The 21,560-nt window shown below is 42.4% G+C and overlaps 2 protein-coding genes across 2 annotated transcripts; one reads left to right on the top strand and one right to left on the bottom strand.

Moving 5' to 3' along the window:
• Positions 1-8,973: 8,973 nt before the first annotated feature.
• Positions 8,974-13,166, bottom strand: LOC308326268 (potassium voltage-gated channel subfamily V member 2; the record flags this gene model as incomplete). The annotated part of the gene is made up of 4 exons (XM_080779075.1): positions 8,974-9,297; positions 10,826-10,951; positions 11,238-11,868; positions 12,619-13,166. The coding sequence occupies 4 exons, from the start codon at positions 13,164-13,166 to the stop codon at positions 8,974-8,976; spliced, it is 1,629 nt and encodes a 542-aa protein (XP_080635201.1).
• A 3,054-nt stretch (positions 13,167-16,220) lies between these two features.
• Positions 16,221-19,965, top strand: rps28 (ribosomal protein S28). The gene is made up of 4 exons (XM_080777801.1): positions 16,221-16,289; positions 16,611-16,658; positions 17,857-17,979; positions 19,822-19,965. Exons 1-3 carry the CDS (start codon positions 16,251-16,253, stop codon positions 17,977-17,979), a joined length of 210 nt encoding a protein of 69 aa, XP_080633927.1. The 5' UTR covers positions 16,221-16,250; the 3' UTR covers positions 19,822-19,965.
• The last annotated feature ends 1,595 nt before the right edge of the window (positions 19,966-21,560 follow it).

The raw sequence follows: 21,560 nt of genomic DNA, 5'->3' as shown, positions 1-21,560 counted from the left end.
CAAAGTATGATAAATTCCTAAGAGTTCGACTATCTTGTGGAAATGATCTTACTGCTGCAGATGGAAGTTATCACCGGAGTTGCTTTGTCTTATTTGAACGTATAGGGCTCATCGCATGGCCAGTATGTCACTCCAGAGCATCGTTAAAACCCAATGTAACAAGCTAAGAAACAGTGTAATTGCCATGACCAAATCAGCCAAAAGTAACTATCAATGATAAAGCCGAGGAAATCAAAAACAATCCTCGGGAGCTCTGGAAGCTACTAAATAACCAACTAGGCTGTGGTCAGAAACTTAAAACCAGGTTTACTAACATAAACATCAAATCGAATAACACCCTCATCACTGACAAGCTTGATAGCCAACCACTTGAACATCTTCTTTACAAACATTGCAACAATGCTGGTTAACAAACTGCCCTTTTGTTGTAGAGCACATCAAAGCCTTCTACAAAAACCTAGGTGTTTGTAAAGATGATTTTAAAATGGCAATGGTATAACTGAGGAGGTACTTAAAAAACGGCCATGACAATATTCCCTCCAAATTTCTCAGAGACTCAGTCATTTTCATAGCTCCAGTCATCACCCACATAGTAAACCTCTCCATCAAACAGGGACAGGTCCCCCAAGATTTTAAACTGGCCAAAGTAACCCCCCTGTACAAAAAAGGGAGTAAATTAGAACCCGGCAACTACCGCCCTATTTCTATTCTAAGCTCCATCTCGAAAGTGATGGAAAAAATAGTCTATGAACAGGTTGAAAAGTATCTTGCCACTAATAAATTGTTGTACGAGTTCCAATCTGGTTTCAGAACATCCCACTCCACTGACACATGCCTTCCTCTATTTGGAAAAGGGAAATATAAATACCGTCATGATTGATCATCAATTCTTTATTACAATCAATTCAAGGTTTAAAGCAGAAGAAATGAAGAGAGTTGAGATTTTGCATTGTGAATTATACAAAGACAGAATTCATTATGAGATCATGCGTGAAGGGGAAAAAAAAGAAACTCTCTCAATAAAAGAAAGCCTCAATATTCTTGTTTGCACATCTTTTGCAAGTGCCATCATACAAAAGATTGAAATATCTTTGATAATAATAACAACAACAATATGATTATTATTATTATTATGCCATGCAGGGCGTTATGCCATTTTGGCTAAGCATGATGTTATACTTTAGCTATTGAAAAATAGCAGATCTACAAGCTCATAGTGCGGCACCGAGTGCCACGCTACGAGCTTGTAGATCTGCTGTTTTTCAAAAATCGTGAAAATGTGGCACACGTCGTTGAACATATATTCTTTCAGAGCGAACGTTTTTTTTAAAACTCAAGTCTTTGCTTCTGGGAGGGGTCCCTGGAACGACATATTTTCAGATGGGGGGTCGGGCGGGCCAATTATATATAGTTTTTGGGGTCCTTATGACAAACATTGAGAACCACGGACATAGATTATAGAAACATATAGGTTTTTCTGAAATCTGTCATGATTTAGAAGACATTTTGTAGAATCTGGTGTCAGGTCTATAAATGGGGTAGGCTATTATTATTATTATTACGGATATATTCAGGTACAAAGGTTTCATTGTGACATTGCCTTTTCCCAAATGCAAAAAAATTCAGATTGCAGATTCTTTTTATTTTGAGTACATGCAGCTAAAAGCAAACACCCTTTTCAAACACCCATGCATCACCACCACCATCATCATCACGCTATACAAGACAGCCTAGCAGAATTGGATCAGCTCTTGCATGCTGCATCCTTTCTCGCAGCACACATCAGGCCTGGAGGCGGCGCGACGCGCACGGGAGGAGGAGGAGGCTGCCGCTGCGTGGTACCAGTGCCGGGCCAGGCCCAGGAACAGCTCTCCCGCCCCGTCGTCGGCCTCCCCGGCATCATCCAGCTGTCGAGCTCCGGCCTCCCCATCCAGCTGCAGTGGAGCTCTGGTGGTGGTGGTGGTGGTGCTCTGGGTGGGGGTGGGGAGCTCCGGTGTTGTTGTTGTTGCCTGCGTGACGAGGCCCTCCTCCGTTGAGACGCCCCCCATGAAGTCCACTGCACAGAGATATACACACAGACAGAGTTTAAGCCTCATTTAGGCCTGACGTCGAAATTAATAAAAAACGTTCGCTCTGAAAGAATATATATACCTCATTTCTATGACCGCATTTTTACGAATTTTCAAAAATAGCAGACCTATACAAGCTCATAGCGTGCCACTCGGTGGCGCTGTTTAACGTCGTTTAATGCAATCAGATATAGGACTTTTCTGCATGGATGTATGGGCCGTCAAGACCAGAATGTATAGTTTTTTGCCACTCTCACACTTCCTGGTATGATGATGATGTCATCATATCTGTTATCAGAGATAACAGGTTTGCCATTGAGGACAATAAACACTTCTTCTACTTTGTGCAGGCCAGGTGCAGATGTTTAGCAATAATTTAACTCCTGAGAGCGTCCCATTAAACCAAACGGTATACCTCGTTTTTACGCTCTCGATTGTTAAATTTATGAGGGTCCATTTGGTTTTCCATGGTCTGCATTTAAGTTTAACTGGAGACCACCTGGAACACCCCTCAAGGACCACATGGTGGTCCTTGAGGGGTTTGAGACACTGGTTCTCAAACCACACTGGTTTGAGAACCACTATAGTTGTGTTAGTTTCAGATGTTTCCAAAGTACAGTAGTTCACCCCCCAAAACATGTCTTGTTTTCTATCAATTATACTCACAACATGAAGCCTTGAATAGCCTACAATCCTATATTGTAGTTTTGTCGCATCCCTGGGCCAAATTTGCTCACACATTTAAATGAATGAATGAATGAATGAATGATAGAATGAATGAATGTTCATTGTTTCAGTATAATACTTACAGTCAGATGATCCACTTCCAGCTCCCAGCTCCGAGACGTTCCTGCGGAAGCGGCGGGAGTTTCCACAGGCCATGACGGCCCGGCGGATCAGCTCTCTGCCGCACAGTTTGACCCTGTCCTCGCTGCCGCTGACGCCCGCCGCACACACCGCCAGCAGCACACACATCACCATCACCAGGCCCCTGAGAGCAGACATGTTGTGTATGGTAGAGAGGCTAAAGTATATATAGGCTAGTATATAGCGTCCCTTCAGTCACTTTTATAACCCATTTAGACCGAGACCAATTCTAAGAAATGTCTTCTAAAATCATGTTTGATGTCAGCGGTTTCTCAAACTATTTCATGTCAAGGACCACCGGAATTATATCTGTATTTGGCCGCCGACCCCCCGTCTGAAAATATGTTGTTCCTTCCAGGGACCTCCCATGAAGCAAAGATTTGAGTTATAAAACGTTCGCTCTGAAAGGAGATATATTCAAAGACTTGTGCCACATTTTCACGATTTTAAAAAGAAATAGCAGATCTACAAGCTCGTAGCGCGGCACCGAATGCCGCGCTACAAGCTTGTGTAGATCTGCTATTTTTCAATAGCTAAAGTAGAACATAATGCTTTAAAACACCAAGAGGGCTTCCCGTCCAGGATGGGTTAAGGCAGCAAAGGGTCTGATCAAGGAACCGAGAGCAGGAACGGAGGACGGTGTCTGTGGAGATAACCTATAAAAAGGCTGCAAGAGTGACTTTTTGAAGTGATCTAGAGGGCCTTATATATACACCCGGCCCAGGCCATTGTGTCTTCAACCTTGGGCAGGGGAAAACCTGTCCTGATCTTGTGCCCTGCAGTGACGAAGGCTGGAATTCTCATTAAGATTAAAAAATAAAAGAAACGCTGTCAAATGATGATGATGATGATGACGACGGTGATATACTGCCATGTTTGCCAGGAGTTCTCAATCTTTCGAGACCCAAATATGATCCTGCGTGCATAATGTGAACCAAATGGACCCTTACAAAATTAACACTGATCATTTTATACTCCACAAGTTAGTGGACCGGTACATTAAAATTACCACCGCTGAAGTGCCCTTTGGACAAGGCATTGAACCCCTATACCATGAAATGTTCTATGAGCAGGGCCTGGCTGTAAACAAGTTCTTGAGCTTATAGTCCAGTTACCCTGCATGGTAAACATGGTACCTTTCCTTTCCTTTTTTCTTTGATTTGTATAGAGTATAGACTTTTGGTGCTCATTAATCAGAATCAGAACGTCTCAAGACTGCATGTCTTCAGTGTGGCTTTCCCTTGAAGTGAGTTACCTTGCAGAATCACTCATCAGCATTCTGAACCGGGGATAGACAGAACAAAATACCCCTGGGGCAATAAACTGCAGAATACAGTTAACCCATTCTGACCTGAGATCAGATTCATACGAGGTTTCCACTAGGACACACACTGGTCTGATTAATCCATTCTGACCTGAGATCAGATTCTAGAAAAATGTCAGTCGTTCTTCGATTTTTCAAAAATAGCAGACCTACAAGCTCGTATCGCGCCACTCGGTGGCGCGATATGAGCTTGTAGATCTGCTATTTTTCAATAGCTAAAGCATAACATGATGCTAACACCAAAATGGGTGCCCGGTCAGAATGGGTTAACGTTTGGTATCTCTATGAGAGCATATTCAATGTGTTAGAAACAAATAATTTGTCCACACATTCGTTATTAACATTTACATTTTTTTAAGTATACACCCATTCAACATACTCTCTCATTTTCTTGGTTACAATTAAGCCAGGCATTCTAAAAATAAAAAAAACTCCAAAATGGCATTGTGAAATTACCATAGAGTCACCGATCAACCAACAATATTCGGCCTCAACGTTTTATATCCAAATTCAATGAATACTTATAATCACACATAATTCAGAAAGAGCCATTTCCAGGCATTGGTTTCCGTTTGGCCTGTTAATCACAGGTCTAATATTGCACATGGACTCATTGCCTTGGCTGTGTTCCTTTCTAACGCTTATCTTGACAGATGCTGACGAATGGGAAGTGAAAGAGAACAGAATATACGGAGGACGCACGGATGTCAAGGAGATTGGTACACTGCTGACGATGTTGTCCACACACACCTGCTGCTCCTGCATCACTCAAGTTAACAAAAGTATAACCTATAACTACATGCATTTGAAATTAAATAAGCATGTTTACTTTTCAGGATTCCGATTCAAAAATATCAGATCTACAAGCTCAAAACGTGTCCCACTGACACTGAGTGAGTGTGGAACTGTAGTGGCCCTCTGGAGTGAGTGTGGAACTATAGTGACCCTCTGGAGTGAGTGTGGAACTATAGTGGCCCTCTGGAGTGAGTGTGGAACTATAGTGGCCCTCTGGAGTGAGTGTGGAACTATAGTGGCCCTCTGGAGTGAGTGTGGAACTATAGTGACCCTCTGGAGTGAGTGTGGAACTATAGTGGCCCTCTGGAGTGAGTGTGGAACTATAGTGGCCCTCTGGAGTGAGTGTGGAACTATAGTGGCCCTCTGGAGTGAGTGTGGAACTATAGTGGCCCTCTGGAGTGAGTGTGGAACTATAGTGGCCCTCTGGAGTGAGTGTGGAACTACAGTATAGTGGCCCTCTGGAGTGATTGTGGAACTATAGTGGCCCTCTGGAGTGAGTGTGGAACTATAGTGGCCCTCTGGAGTGAGTGTGGAACTATAGTTTCCCTCTGGAGTGAGTGTGGAACTATAGTGGCCTTCTCCATCTTCGTTGCCCACCCCTGATGTAGAAGATCGGACCATCACACCAGAAATGACATTAATAGTGTAATTTGCACACACAGCATTTGTTGCAATAGTATTAAGGCCTTGGGATATCCTCCAAACATAATTACAAACTTTTCTGGCATCATCAATACCATGCAAACAATGTGCAAAGTTACTCTGCAAATACAGAGTGCGTGCGTGCGTGCGTGCGTGCGTGCGTGCGTGCGTGCGTACATTATAGTATAGTGTTCATGAACCATTTTGTATTAAAATGGGGAGCTTTAACAATAATACTTTCTTCAGAGAGAGAGAGAGAGAGAGAGAGAGAAAGATTTGGTGTTGTAAGAAAACTGGGGCATTAAATAAATAATGTACCAGACAACAGGCAATGATTAACCATAATGATTGATGATATACTTGCCCAAAGCTTCTTGAGCTTAATTGATGTTATAGCCACTATTAAAAGCCATTGGCATTCCTTCTGTTTCCTTATCCTGTAATCCCATTAGACAAACAGCCAATAAGACTCCTAACTTTAGAGCCCACACACAAACAAGACTGGATGCAGTATTAAAGCAGAAATTATATACCCCCCCCCCCCAATAAATAATAAACACATCATGCATACATGCCACTGTATACACATGACATTTTATGTATATTCATAAATTGCAGAATCAGTGTTGCCAGATTGGGCTGGTTTCCTCCCCAATTTGGCGGAAGTTTTAAAATGCATTGGGCTGTAAAAAATAGCATTGTGTGGTGAATTCAAATTTGGGCTTAATTGTTTTTAACATATTTGGCGGGTTTTATCAGCCTCAAGACACAATTAATTCTCTGGGTTTTCTTTTCGCGCAGTACGTGTTTAAAGCCTGGTTTCTTTCGACTGCTCAGTCCTCTGTTCCGCTCTAGAACCCGCCTATTCATCATCCAGTCCTTAACACACATATACACTGTTTCCGTATCCACTCTAGACCGGACATATATTTGTTGTGTGTAGGCTACGTAGGGCGGGAGGTGGATACTGGATACCCATGTACCGCACCTTGGGGGACAGGGCCTTCTATGTTTCGGCCCCCAAACTCTGGAATGAACTCCCTAACCATCTCAGAGCTGCTCCCTCCTTCAAAAACTCACTCAAAACCCACCTCTTCAGGAGAGCTTTCCCCAGCTGAGGCCTCGTTTATCCATTTATTTGAATGACGGACAAGGATGCACCTGTCCCGTTCTTCGTTAAATCTGGTACCCATGTAATGATTTTAACTGTTTTATATGGGTTAGGCCCATATATGTGGGCTGTTTTTTTATTGAATTGGGCTGGTTTTGGGCTGGAAACTGTCATTCTGATCTGGCAACCCTGATACTGTGGTATTTGATCACATAGATAACCCTGATGATGATGTCACGTGATGTCACATGATGCCACATATATCGACCATATATGGAGACCATAGAGACGTGGGGTGACGGACGGACGGACGGACTGACTGACAGGAAATGCATGTTTCATAGTAAATGCGACCTGTGGTCGCAAGTTCGCAACTACGTTTTCAAATAAATGTAGTGGAGAAAAAGTACAATATTTGTCTCTGAGATGTTTTGTGGAGCAGAAGTAAAAGTACTGAACATTTGACATACTCAAGTAAAGTAGAAATACCTCAGAATTGTACTTCAGTACAGTATAGTATAAGAGCCATAAACGTCAAGACGTCTAATTGGCAATTATGTACCGGTTGCCACGGACGACAAGACGTGATCCCTTTGGGAATTCAATTTTAATCCATACTTAGAGAATTCCTCTAATCTGGTGTACAGGTGATGACATGCACATTACAGTACATGCATAATAGAATGACATATTCTTTCTTTCTTTCTTTATAATGGGAGAATTGGCACTCAAAGCCTAAACTGGTGACCACCAGGTGGCGCTGAAGTTACTTTACACCACTGCTAGCTCAGGAGCATGTCCCAGCGAGAAACATACTTGCAATTATTAGTGGCAAATGACAAGCTATCTAAATGTCTAATGATTTGTAGACTGTGGCCACAACACATTACTTATAGCTAAAGCCACAAGTACATTTGCATATTATTATTTATTATACATCCATGTTGCGCTTTAACAGTATCGACTTTAAATTAGACTAGTGTAAAACAACATATCATTATTTAAAGATTTGCACACTGCAATGACTTCTGAAAATAACTGATGTCAACATTATCAGCACTTTGCAGTATAGAGCAGCTGGTCAAAGAAAAGAATCACAGTGAGATCTGTTCACCATGTAGGCCTACTATTATGCCACTAATACCTTCACTACGTTAAATCCTGATCAAACGTTCTAATCCTTTCCGAGACGGAATTAGTCGCATCCGGGACAGGTATATATATACAGTATATATGTACCGTTCTTGGTATCATGATATCATGCTGCCCCATATATAGGTTGATTAATTCCTCTCCATTTGACAGAATTAAGTGCGGTCTCTATAAGCGTGCAAAAACACCACCCAAAGCAGAGGCTTAAAAAGCTTATCTCCATCGTGCCACCGCCGACTCCATTTCCTCCACTTGGATTGTTTGCTTCCCTTCATTCCATATTATAGGCCCCCAGATTAAAGCCACAGGCAGATGGGGGCCAAGATGCTCTCCCACCCGGGGCCAGGATGACAAGTAAAGGCCACTTATGGTTAGCGAGGTTATATGGACGACATGGGACGTGCAGAGAGTGTTAGAGGGGCATGGGGGCTGAAATTGCGAGAATAGCAAGATCTACAAGCTCACAACGTGTCGCGCTGCGATGCGTTGAGAGCTTGTAGATCTGCTATTTTCGGGGCACAACCCAGCACTCTTTATAGCTATAGTGGAGATGCGGTTGTACGACATTGATTTCTAAATACTGCAATGTTCAAGTTCAGGAGACTCAGGAGGGGGAAAAGCCATTCTCCTTGAATGCTGCCTTCCGGCGTGGCATGGAAAGGAGAGGGGAGGCATTTTGCATTTCTTTCACCATCAGTAAATGCTGCATCCGTGGTCTGGAGAGGGCAGTTGCTTTTTACAGACAGGTAGAAGGGGGAGGGGCCTGAGGCCCCCTTTGACGTCTATAGCGTTATTCATATAGTCTGGATTTCCGGTGGTGAGGTGACCACCGAACTACAACATGACGTCACTGAGCCGCGGTGAAGATCAAAACCACCGCCGCACCGCCCCAGCCCTGCATCAACGTTATTTCAGCACCGGTGGTCACCTCACCACCGACAAATCCAGACTATATATGAATGAGCCTTATATGTGTTGCACGACGTCCCCTGACGGAAAAACTAAAATCATTCTCAGTCCACCGTGTCGTGACCGGCACGCCTGCCGCTGGGCCGATAGTGGACCTCGTCGTCCGAGTCCTCGGGCTGCGGCGGCGGGAAGCAGTGGTCGAAGTTGTTCCTCAGGCGCTTCTCGATCTGGAAGCTGCGCTCGTAGGCGTGCGTGCTGTTGTACTCCTGCTCCTTGAGCTTGGCGTAGTAGTCGGAGAACTTGTTGAAGAGGATGGAGATGGGCATGCCGTTGAGGATGATGCCGAAGGAGATGCAGCCGAAGGCCACGCAGCGGCCCAGGTAGGAGATGGGGACCACGTCACCGTAGCCCACGGTGGACATGCTCACCTGTGTATGGATGCAACAAAAACAAACACACAAAAAGGGAAGCTATATGTCAAACTTGACTTCAATAAAACGCCAATACACATCAGTTGTTTTCCGTCGGCGAAAACTGAGGCGAAAAGTGTTCGTCGACTGCCTTTTTTCACTGGCGAAAACTAAATGGAAACTAAATGAAGACTAATGTCATGATCTGTCACTCCACAGACCATGTCTCCTCCCTGGCCACTCCCTCTTTCCATTCCATCACACTGCACACCTGTCTCCAACTCCCACGTCAGCCCACCTGTGAACATTTTGCCCATTACCTGCTCCCTATATATCTGGACTCCTCACATACACAAACTGTCAGAACATTTGTCTTCGTCCCTGAGCTGTACCCCTATTGTTCCTGGTTCTCCTTGAAAGGTTTGCGTTTTTGGACTATGATGATTTACTGCCTGGTTCTGTACAGTTTTGCCTTTTGGACTTACTAGTTTATTTTGTACCTTTTGAAATGTTTTTGAATGGAGTCAAGAATCACATGAATCATACACATTTTGCAAATGTGGATGATCATTGTGAACAATGTGTGAACGATGAAGTAACTTAATAGCTTTAATTCCATAGTACACATTATAGGTTTTGCTGTTCGCCATGTTCATCACTCGTGAAAATAAGTGAGGTCTCTTTGTACAGCACGAATCTACTTCTACACATCAAGGGACAGTCCCACTCTAAATCATGTTTTTGGTTGTTTTTTTTACCATAACGTGACCATGTGGGAATGACCTGCCTCGCACTGCCCCGTCCATGACACTGTCTGCAAGGCTGGTCAATGTAGACATGCATTTTTTTTTTGTTTACTGCCTGGAACAACACATCCGATCATGATCGGATGTGTTGTTCCAGGCATTATGTCACACACAACTGAGATTAAAAGCCCATGATCCGACTGATTCCAACGTAACTGGACCACAACATCTCTACTAGCGCTTCGCCGCAATCCCAGCAGTGTCTGGTCTGAAATGCAACTCATTACACAGCATTACATGAGCTTATAGCCATGTGCAACTTAACAGATGCCACGCGTCAGACATGAGAGTATATATACGTCCTTAATCAAAGAGGGGGAAAACATAGGGGATGCATGCTGATGACGACCAGACACATGCACTGTCATCTAATCCGTCCTTGTGTTGGGAGGTTCACACGAAAGGCACATTATAATACCAGGATTATATAATGATACTTATCAACAGCAGAGATTTGTTGTCTCACTCCAGTGTGAATAAGTAGAATGAAGCGAAAGGTTCACTGATCCATGGGCTTATAATATACTGCTCTCACCTAGCTTAATGATAGAGGTGCTTTTCGAAAAAGGTACTTTTTTCCCCCTCCACCAGGCCAGAATGGGCTTGTCTGTGTGTGTGTGTGTGTGTGTGTGTGTGTGTGTGTGTCGTCTGTGAACAGCCAATATTGGGCACATGCTCAACCAATCAAGAACATTTTTAGAAACTGATCTCAGGTCAGAATGAAATAGTCAATGTCTCACCGCAGCCCACCACCAGGCGTCTGGAATGCTGCTGAAAGGAGTCCCCGGCTGGTCCTGCTCCACGGCGTGCATCAGAGCGGAGAAGCTGAAGATGCCCATGGCAATGAACAGGAACAAGCAGCACACCTGTAGGGAATGACACGCCCATGTGCGTTTTGTGGACACATTATTATATGTGCATGCATAAAGTGAATGGCAAGTCGAGTGGCAAAGCGACAGGCAAAGTGAGTTTAACATTGTTTAATGTCGTGTAATGCAATTAGATATGACTTGGCCAGCTGGGCCAAAACGGATCTAGACTGACAGGCTTCATTTTACGTTCATGTTAGACCCGGAGAACGCTTTGTCTATATTTTTTCTGTGTGCAGCATTATAGGCTATGTTGGGCACCTGAGTGCCAGCGCACTTGTACCTGCTCAGAGCACTGGCGGATGGTGAAGCCAAACGCTCTCATTCCCGTGGAGTGGCGAGCCAGCTTCAGGATACGGAAGATGCGCATCAGCTTGACCACCTTCAGCACCTTGCTGACCTTGCTGACCCGCGCCATGGTCTTCAGGTCCTCCTGCGCGCCGAGGTCCTCCGAGTCCGTGAACATCTCGAAGACGATCTGGAGGAAGTAGGGCATGACGGCCACCAGGTCCACGAAGTTGAGCGCGCTTCTCAGGAACTGCTTGATGTCGCTCGTGGTGAAGAGACGCAGGAAGTACTCCAGGGTGAAGAAGACGATGGAGAAGATCTCCACCAGCTCCATGTAGGTCTTGCCGTACAGTTTGTACACCTTGAGCTCGTTGACCGTGTTCAGAGTCATAGCCACGATGGAGATGAGGACGAGCAGGCTGGAGAACACGGCGAAGGCTTTCGCCGCCAGCGAGGAGTACGGGTTCTCTATCAGGTCCCACAGGACCTTCCGCAAACCACCGAGGAACATGGTCTTGTAGACATCCTCGTCCTGGTGATGCTTGATCTCATCAATCAGCTCTTTTGTGACCTTCAGTTGGTCTTTGATATCGTCGACTTTTTCCTCAAACAGAATCCGGCAGCATCTGAAAAGAAAGGGACAGTCGCCGTTAATGTGTTTTTCATATACCTGCGTGGAACAAACACAGAAACTCACACACACAAACCCCTTGGTACAATTGCACGTTCGAGCAGTGTTGTTTTTGGCAGCACATTTTGACTTTAGTTTTAGTCATAGTCTCTTCAATAGTTTTCATTTAGTTTCAGTTACATTTTAGTCCCCTGGAATGTTTTAGTGTTAGTCTAGTTTTAGACTACTAAATAGCCGATCTACAAGCTCACACGTTGTGAGCTTGTAGATCGGCTATTTTCAGCATGAAACCAAGTGTAAAATTATTGGAATCTCTTGTCCACTATAGTCCCTTCCTAACATTTTAGTCTAGTTTTTATTTGTTGACGAAATTGTCAGTATATTTAGTCTTAGTTTTAGTCATCATAGCTTAGTTTTCAGTTAGTTTCCAGTTAGTTTTCGTCAGTGGAAAAAGGCAGTCGGCGAAAAAATTTCGTCTTAGTTTTAGGGCCGATTCATACTCCTATTTTACCGCTGTTTCGGCGCTGTAGTGCCGAAATGATTTCGGCTCGTCAGAAATCTTCAGTAGCACCGAAGAGCCGACTTTACGACGGTACCCGCCCCCCCGAACCTCAAATGACGTCAAATTGTAGGCTCTACAGAGCCGAACCGACTTTTATTCGGCTCTAAAATAGGAGTATATGAATCGGCCCTAAGTCGACGTAAACAACACTGGTTGGTTCAGAGGGAGATCTGAGAAGTGCACCTTGGTGTGTCCCTCATTCTCAGTCCCCAGAACGTCATCTCTTCATCGAAGTTGATGGGACACAGGCTCTCCATCACCCATATGACGTTGCTGCAGTAGAAGTGGAAGATGTAGTGGAAGAACATGGGGTCTCTGTCGAAGAAGAACTCGTTGTTGTGAACGCTGTAGTCGTCGCACAGGGTCAGCCGCTTGACCGGATCTTGGCAGAGGGCGAGGATCCCGATCCTTGTTTTTGGGTAACGGAGGACGAGATGAACGGGGATGTGAAAGACCTTTCCCCCCACATTGAGGTTGACGACATTAGATTTTCTTGGATTAGATTTTCTTGCTTTTGGTTGGTTGGTTTTGGGTGCCTCTTGGTGCTGCTCATCCAGATTGTCCATAGACGTCCATGCTTTCACAGAGCTGAGTTGCGAAAAGGGGAATTCGTTCTCCTGTTCCTCTACGCTCGAGTTGAAGCTCACGTCTCGTTTTATGCTGGCAAAAAGGCTGGAGCGGCGCTTTTTCAACACCTTCAATTTAGGTGCAGGCGGCCTTTTGCCTTCCATACCGACGACGGCAGAGACTGCTGTTATCCTCCCAATGAAGTTATCTGGCTACGTTCAGGCCCACACAGTGGATGAATGAAAACACCTCCCAAAAAAAAACAACAGTATTCCACAAGACTTATATTCCAACAGGATCCTTTGTAGACTCATGAATTCTGCCATCCGGGTGAATGAAAGAAAGACAGAAATGAGGACAGAAAGAGCTGCCACGTTTTCCTCTCAGCGTGCAAGAAGATCAGCAACATGAGGATTCAGCCTCCTCACTGATTCTATAATCCTATTGCTGTTCTTTCTGTCCAAACGCTAAGTTAAAAATACTGTCCGTGAGGATTAGTGCTGTGATTTAAGGCTTTGGCTTCTAAGAAGAGGAAATGCAACGAGAGATAGTGGAAAGAGATGTCAGTTTTGTATTGATGACAGGGCTATTAAAAGCTCATGTGCATGCAGTACAGACAGAAAATGTATAGGTAGGTGACCATATATAGGCCTACATTTATTGTTTTGTAAATTTTGTTTGTACAACGGAGGACATTTGAATTTTGTTCATGACATAATTCAGGAAAATTGCTTGTGTTTATGAGCATCCTACTGTATGTGAGGACACTGAGGAGAACTTTCCCCATACAATTGTAACATTGCAATGTCAATAATTGAACATCTGTGAGATAAACTTCAACAATCTTCAACAAATCAACAAGAAGTGTGTGAAATATAGATTCCTGCTATACCAAAACAGTTATTTTTTCACCCACATAAAGAAAACAAATTCTTCTGTTTTTCCTGCACCCTTAAAAAGACACTGAAAACAAAAAAAATATATATAAACCAACAGCTTTTCTAAGAAAGAAAAATCAATAGATTGCAGCTGGAAGTGATTGTATTTCATAAATATAATAATGGAAGATCCCTTTTCAAATGTTTTCCTCTGTGAGCTTTGCGTTTGACATGATGACGTATATCTTTCTAGTAGAAGACTCATTAGGCCAGAGGTCACATATAAGGTTTAATCCCAGCTGCCACCCTGAGGCAATGAAGCGTGTAAACGTTCCCTTAACTCTACCTGTTCACTCACTGTAAGATAGACCCGTTATTGAAATTCAGTTGATATGTCATTACAGCAGTTATGAGACAGAGGACAGATACAGAAAAATAGATTAAAGTAACTACAAAATAAATCAGGAGTTACATCTTCGCACGTATACAGGCCAGGGTTATAGGAAAAGAGCAGCCATATATACTACAGAAATCTTGCTTGGCCATCAGCATTTAAATTGTAGGCTACTGCTTGGGAATTTGTTGAAAAAACCTTTTAAAAGGTGCAGTAAAAGTAAATTATCAATATAGCATTTTATGTAGGCATAGCTAGCACTCTATAGTCAGTACATCATACTCATAGCTTAATTGTCTGAGATATTCTACTGTTTGTCTTAATGGCTATTTCTATGTATTTATTAGCCTACCATGTGTTGTGCTTGCTTAATGTAAATCGCTCTGGATTAAGAGTGTCTGCTAAATGCCTAAATTGTAAGTGTGTGTGTGTGTGTGTGTGTGTGTGTGTGTGTGTGTGTGTGTGTGTGTGTGTGTGTGTGTGTGTGTCACTCTTTTTAGATGGCTACTGTATACTGCGCACACACATGCACGCACACACACACACACACACACACACACACACACACACACACACACACACACACACACACACACACACACACACACACACACACACACACACACTGTGGGTCCGGGACCCCTAGGGGTCCTTGAGGGAGTTCCCATGAGCTAAATAATAGTTTGGAACCAAATGGACCCTTATCCTTATCGGTCTCTAACTCCCTACACTCTCTGAGTTAAATTAACTATACAATATGCATTGGGGTCCCAGATATAGAAGTGGGGGACCGTAGCCTAATTGGTTAATTAGTGATTTTTGATTGATTGATTGAAATATGTATTAATTAACAGTTTGCAGAATTACAGTAGATTTCAAGCACAACTCAATACAAAGACTGTTAACTGTGAGTGGACGACCCAATAAAGCATTACACTTGTTTACAAGAGGGTCCACCTTGTTCAATTCATCAGAACATTTAGAGACGTACAAATAGACACATATAGCGAATTCAGGTCAAACTGGGGGCCCATGAAATTAAAATGGTAGAGCCATAAAAAAGAATCTCTTATGGGGGTCCTTGGCATAATATTTTCTAATTGGGGGTCCGCAGGCTAAAGAGGGGGGTCCTTAACATGAAAAGGTTTGGGAACTGCAGGGGCTCCATCTTGCGCCACCCTTATCCCTTATCCCAAGACGTATTTGCCATTTTTTACTATTTTGAAAATCATTTTAAAATAGTTCAACTAGCCGATCTACATCGAGACATTGTGAGCTTGTAGATCGGCTATGCTATTTGAACAATTTTAAAAGGTCTTTTTAAATAGCAAAACAGTGCAAATTAGTTTAGGGATAAGGGTTAGTTAAGGGGTGGCGCCAGATATAGCCCCAAGTTTGTAGCCTACTACTACAACTACAAGACAAGTCCTGACTCCTGATCTCCTGATACAGTCTTGTGTCAAGTTGTGTGGTGTGCTGGCTATTAGTATTTTTGACGCGCGACACCGTCGCGTGAAGAAGTATGAATCAAGTTGCTTAGCACAGTTGGTAAACTTAATTGGCACTAGTTTTTTTTTTTTTACTACAACCAAACAGACTCTGTATTAAACTCATAATTGTATAACTAACTGGGCAGTTTCAGAGTAATGATTGTGAATGTATTGTTTTATTGATTCCAATGATTTTAGTAATGGTATGGTCCTCCGTGCTCTGAACCCCCCGTTTATATGATGGAATGGTACTAGCCAAGCTACCGGAAATGGAATTTCGAATAAAAATATAAATATAATCTAAAGAAACATTATTTCAATTCACATTATATAGCTACCTATCATGTGTATGCCTGTGGAATGTATACACACACAAAAAACAACAACTACAAATTTTCCACATAGGCCTATATTATTTTATTATTTCTGTGTTAATAAAATGAAACCCCGCACCACGTGACTTCCTTTCCGGTCTAAGCTGACAACATGGACGCCAGCCGCGTGCAGCCGATCAAGCTCGCCAGAGTAAGAAACTATTAGATTAACGCCGAAATAACGTCTATCAAACAGATTTACAGAAACCTAAACTATTAGTGTCACGTTCGGTTGTGAAAAAACCAAGCGAGACGCAGTCTTGAGCTTCGTATTTGCGTTTTTTTGCGAGCCGTTCCTCGGCCCTTGTTGGTTCCATCATGGAGGCGATATACATGCTTCAGCTAAAGCGATAGCAACATGCTAATAGCTAACGTTACAATTGAATATCATGGCAGTGGTGCTTCAATGGATGTTGACTTTGTTTTTAATTCAACATGCTAAACTCTAATTGCACGTTTTTGTCATGTTTAGGTCACTAAGGTGCTCGGAAGAACTGGTTCCCAGGGACAATGTACACAGGTAATGTTGATGCGATGCTAAACTGGCTAACAAACTTAACAAGTGTAAATGTCTATGTCACTGGTTCCCAAACGTTTTCATGTCAAGGACCCCCAAATTGACACTAATTATCCCCCGGACCCCCATTTGAAGAGATAATATGCCAGGGACCCCCATAAGAGAAGAGTTTTACGGCTCTAGCAGTGATTCACAACCATTTTAATTTCAGGGACCCCCAGTTTGACATGCATTAGGCTACAAACCCCCATTTAATGGCATTTCTATCTCTGGGACGGGTGCAGTACTTAGTTTAGACAGTTTTTGGTTTAGACAAGTCATTGGTTAGACCAGTCATTAGTCCTACAACTACAACCTATCTCAAATCCTAAACGTAACTTCCCACGGGGCAGCACACCTAAACCTAACCTTAACCCATGTCTAACCAATGACTAGTCTAAACTAAGTATGCACCCCCTCTGGGACCCCACATTTTTATTGTAAAATCAATGTTAATTTGTACACTCCGAGTTAAAGACCCATAAAGGTCCATTTGGTTCTTAACTATCATTTAGCTGGGGACCCCCTGGAACTGCCTCAAGTATCACTGGGGGTCCCCACACCCCACTTTGGGATCCACTGGTCTATATGTGACCACTATTCTCAAGTGTTATTTTGACGAGGTACTACGATTTTCAAAGTGTATATATGCATAATCGTACACTGGGTGATTTAGTAGGTTGGACAAGTAACATCATTCGATTTTATTTGTTTATTTAATGACCTAGTACTGTCGGACCTAATAATACTGGGGGTTTAACATTATTGCCCAAGTTAAAATCCATACCTTTTAATAATAAGGTTTGTTGGTGTCAAGTTGCACTGAATCCCTTCCCTTTGTTGTTGTTGTTTGACAACTTAAAGAAACTTGCCTTTCTTTCTTTTCAGACCTCATTAATTTAAGATGAGCCGATGTGACTACAAATATCTATTTGAACTAATGTATAACTAAGTTAACCAATTTATAAACGATTCTAATTAGGTTTTTGAAATTCTAGTCATCCCTTTCTCTTTCTCCTATAACATGTAAAACATAGCCCAACAATTGGTCATAAAAAACCTTTTATCCATCGGTCACCTCAAAAGTGATTTGATGTCCTTTTTTTATTGCAGGTCTGGGTAGAGAAGTGATTTGATTGTCCTGTTTAATTCTTTCTTGCAGGTCCGTGTAGAATTTATGGACGACAGCAACCGCTCCATCATCAGGAACGTGAAGGGCCCAGTGAGAGAGGGTGACGTCCTGACGCTCCTGGAGTCTGAAAGAGAGGCCAGGAGGCTGCGATAGGTACGGTCGCCATCATGGAAGCGGCTATGGTTAACCCATTCTGAACGGGAACCCATTTTGGTGTTCGCATCATGTTATGCTTTAGCTATTGAAAAATAGCAGATCTACAAGCTCATAGCGCGCCACCGAGTGGCGCGCTACGAGCTTGTAGATCTGCTATTTTTGAAAAATCGAAGAACGACTGACATTTTTAGAATCTGATCTCGGGTCAGAATGGGTTAATCAGACAAGTGTGTGTCCAGTGGAAACCTTGTATGAATCTGATCTCAGGTCAGAATGGGTTAAAGCCCAAATTACACCAAAGGGTCGGGTTGGGACAAAACCATTTTTTAAACCATTTAGACCTGGGAACGATTCTACAAATGTCTCCTAAATCCTGACCGTTTTCTGAAAAACCCTATGTTTCTTTGTCCGTCGTTCTCAAACATTTTCATGTCAAAGACTCCCCAAAAATATATGTAATTGGCCGCCGACCTCAATATGTTCCAGGGACCCCCCCCCCCCCCAGAAGCAAAGATTTGAGTTAAAAATGTTTGCTCTGAAAGAATATATATTCCAAATTTGCGCTACATTTTCACGAATAATTTTTGCTGCTCGTCGGTGCTGAGCTTGTGGATCTGCTATTTTGTGTAACCTAATGCTTAAAACACAAAGTGGTTCCTGACCAGAATGGGTTAAGGTAGACCACACAAAATTTACCTTGAAAACTGTTTTGTCCCAACCCGACCCTTTGGTGTGGTTTGGGCTTTAGTTGCTAGGTTCCATGCAGGTTAGCTGGACAGTGGAGGTGGGTCTGTTCTGCATCAAGTTATACATGGGTCTATCTTTTTTCTCTTGGCTCTCGGAGTGCAGCGGGACGCGTTAAACCCATTCAGGACGGGAATCCATTCTGGTGTTTTAACTTACAAATGTGCAACATTTTCTCTGGGGGAGAGATTACCCACTGTTTAAACCACAAGATCTGACCACCCACCCTGTTAATTTTGGTGTAAAGGTTCAACTGGGCGCCATTAGTTGGTTTGTGCTGCTGCTATGTGGCGTTGGCCCAGCTTCTATTATGTGTCATGCATACAGTCATTGTGCATATGATGTGAATTGGCCATGTTCAAGGGCGGAGAATGGGGTTACAGATTAGTCGTGCACTTTTTCAGCTGGGAGAATATACTAGGGGCTATAGCCTATATCTTGTGCCAAACCTTATGCCTAAATTTATTTGCCTTTTTTTTTTTTACTATTTTAAAAAACCTTTTAAAATTGTTCAAATTGCTGATCTATAAGCTCACAACATGTGATCTATAAGCTCACAACATGTAGATGTTAGATCGGCTAGTTGAACTATTATTAATAGTTATTATTTTCAAAATTGTTCTCAAACATTCTTTGCTAGAGTTTCCCCCGTTAACCATAATTAGCTGAGTACACCGCTCAGTTCTTCCTGACATTTGGTGTTTCTTTAACGTTATTTATTTTGTCTGCTATTTCATTATGTTTAATATTCAAACTCACTCAGGTCAAATGATGACCGTATTATTGGTGGTTTGGTTTAGGACCCCTATTTGAGAAACGATGGTCTACATTGCCCCAAATAACCAGCTGTAGGGGTTAGAATTAGGACTGGAATGAAGATTAATATATGTATTAATAACTTTGGATACTTTATTGTCCGAAATTTAAATGGTACAGACTAGAGTACAGTCAAACACTTTGTACAAAAGGATATCACTGAAAAGAAATAGGGGGCTTGTTTCCATTCAGTTCCTGGGAAACTGCTTTCCTTTAGCTGGAACAGTAAAAAGTGAAGATATTTGGGCTGATGCATGACACTGTTCCCTTCTCTTGCAGTGCCCAGTGGAGATGCGTGGGGTGCCGATCCAAGGTGTGGAGGAGTGATGGTGACCAGTTCTATAGCCTGCATTGGCTTACATCTCTGACTTTGTTTGTTGACGTTTGTTAAAAAATAAATTTGGTAATTGATGGCTGAAGGAAGTCCTGTGTTCTGTCATTGTTTTTGAGGTTGATTGTAATATTGATGAAGAGAGAAATATCATTATTCTCGAAAGTGTTTCTATAAACCATTGTCGTAGACTACTTATGCTGATCAATACATCGCTATATAAATCTTGTGAAAGCTAGATTTTTCCAAGCAATTTGTTTAAGAATGATTTGCTCATACAATCGGATTCTAACATACTAAAACTTTTGTATTTTTTTTTTTTGGTCAAACAATTATAAAACCAAGCACAGCATTAAAGTAGACATTTAATCTTGTATGAGTTACAACTTGCCATTTTACATTATGACATGGTTAATAATTTCAACTAAATTCAATCTGGGGGAATAAAACTGCCGGTGTCATTTTATATATAGGAGCTGTGTCTGACGACGTTTCATTAAAATTACTAGCAATGTCTTAATTTGTGCACAACTGCACATCAATGTTTTTCTAAATCAGTTAAAATATAGTGTACAAGCAAGCCATTTATATTTGCAGAAACTATTTAGCAAGTACTAGTGGGAGAATGTTTAGCTGGCCAGTGGCCACCATAAAGACGAAAAGCTACTTGTGCTGGGATGACCAACTCCTTGGTGTATGTTAGTGTTTTTTTAACAAAATACTGCAGATAAATAAGTGCCACATCTACATGGCAAGAGCATATGTATAAAACGCTGATTTGGCCTTTAATTTCATCTATATTTCACAGGCGGTGCTACAACTCTACAGCCCTTCAGACAGTTCTCAATATACCCAGTAGATGGCAGCATCACTACATTTTGGTCCAGGGTTCAGCATAGGTGAGAACAATTACATTCGCATCTATGCTGAGGTCAATATCAACGGCTCTAGATTAATTTAATGACTAGGTAACGTCTTGATAGTACATAACATAAATACACAACATATAGACCTACACATACTTACAGTACAGCATACAGTAAGCTTCTATAATAAATACACTGACTACTGTCAAAAAATACGATATTAGCCCATGCTATGGCTTCAAAAATACATAATGTCTAATACAACATGGTATCCAAAACATCAAGCTATTTAATAACACTGGTAAATGCTATGGGTATCTGGCATTGGAAAAACAATGAATCATGGTTATGTTATGTGTAGCTGATCTGTTGCACATCTGTTAATAATGGCGATCCTAATATGTACATTCAAACCCAAACATATGTCATAAAAAGTGATATAGTAGGGGCCTATCTAAAAACTTACCATTATGTCAAAGAAATGTCATACCATATGGCAGAGGTTGCCAAAGTGGGGTCCGGGGACCCTTGACGGAGTTCCAGGGGGTCCCCAGCTAAATGATAGTCCTAGTTAGGAACCAAATGGACCCTTATGGGTCTGTAACTCTGAGAGTGTACAAAGGTTCCATTGGTATACACACTCAAGAGTTAAATTAACAATGATTTAGAAATGCCATTAAATGGGGGTCTGTAGACTAATATGCATGTCAAACTAGGGGTCCTTGAAATGTAACGGGGTTGAGAATCACTGCTAGAGTCGTAAAAATCTTCTCTTATGGGGGTCTTTGGCATATGTCTTCAAATGGGTGTCCGCGGGGTGC

The sequence above is a fragment of the Protomyctophum bolini genome (genome assembly GCF_963924005.1).
Source record: "Protomyctophum bolini genome assembly, chromosome: 12".
NCBI lineage: Eukaryota > Metazoa > Chordata > Actinopteri > Myctophiformes > Myctophidae > Protomyctophum > Protomyctophum bolini.
Note: the sequence above shows the minus strand (reverse complement) of the source record. Positions and strands in the feature narration are given on the sequence as shown.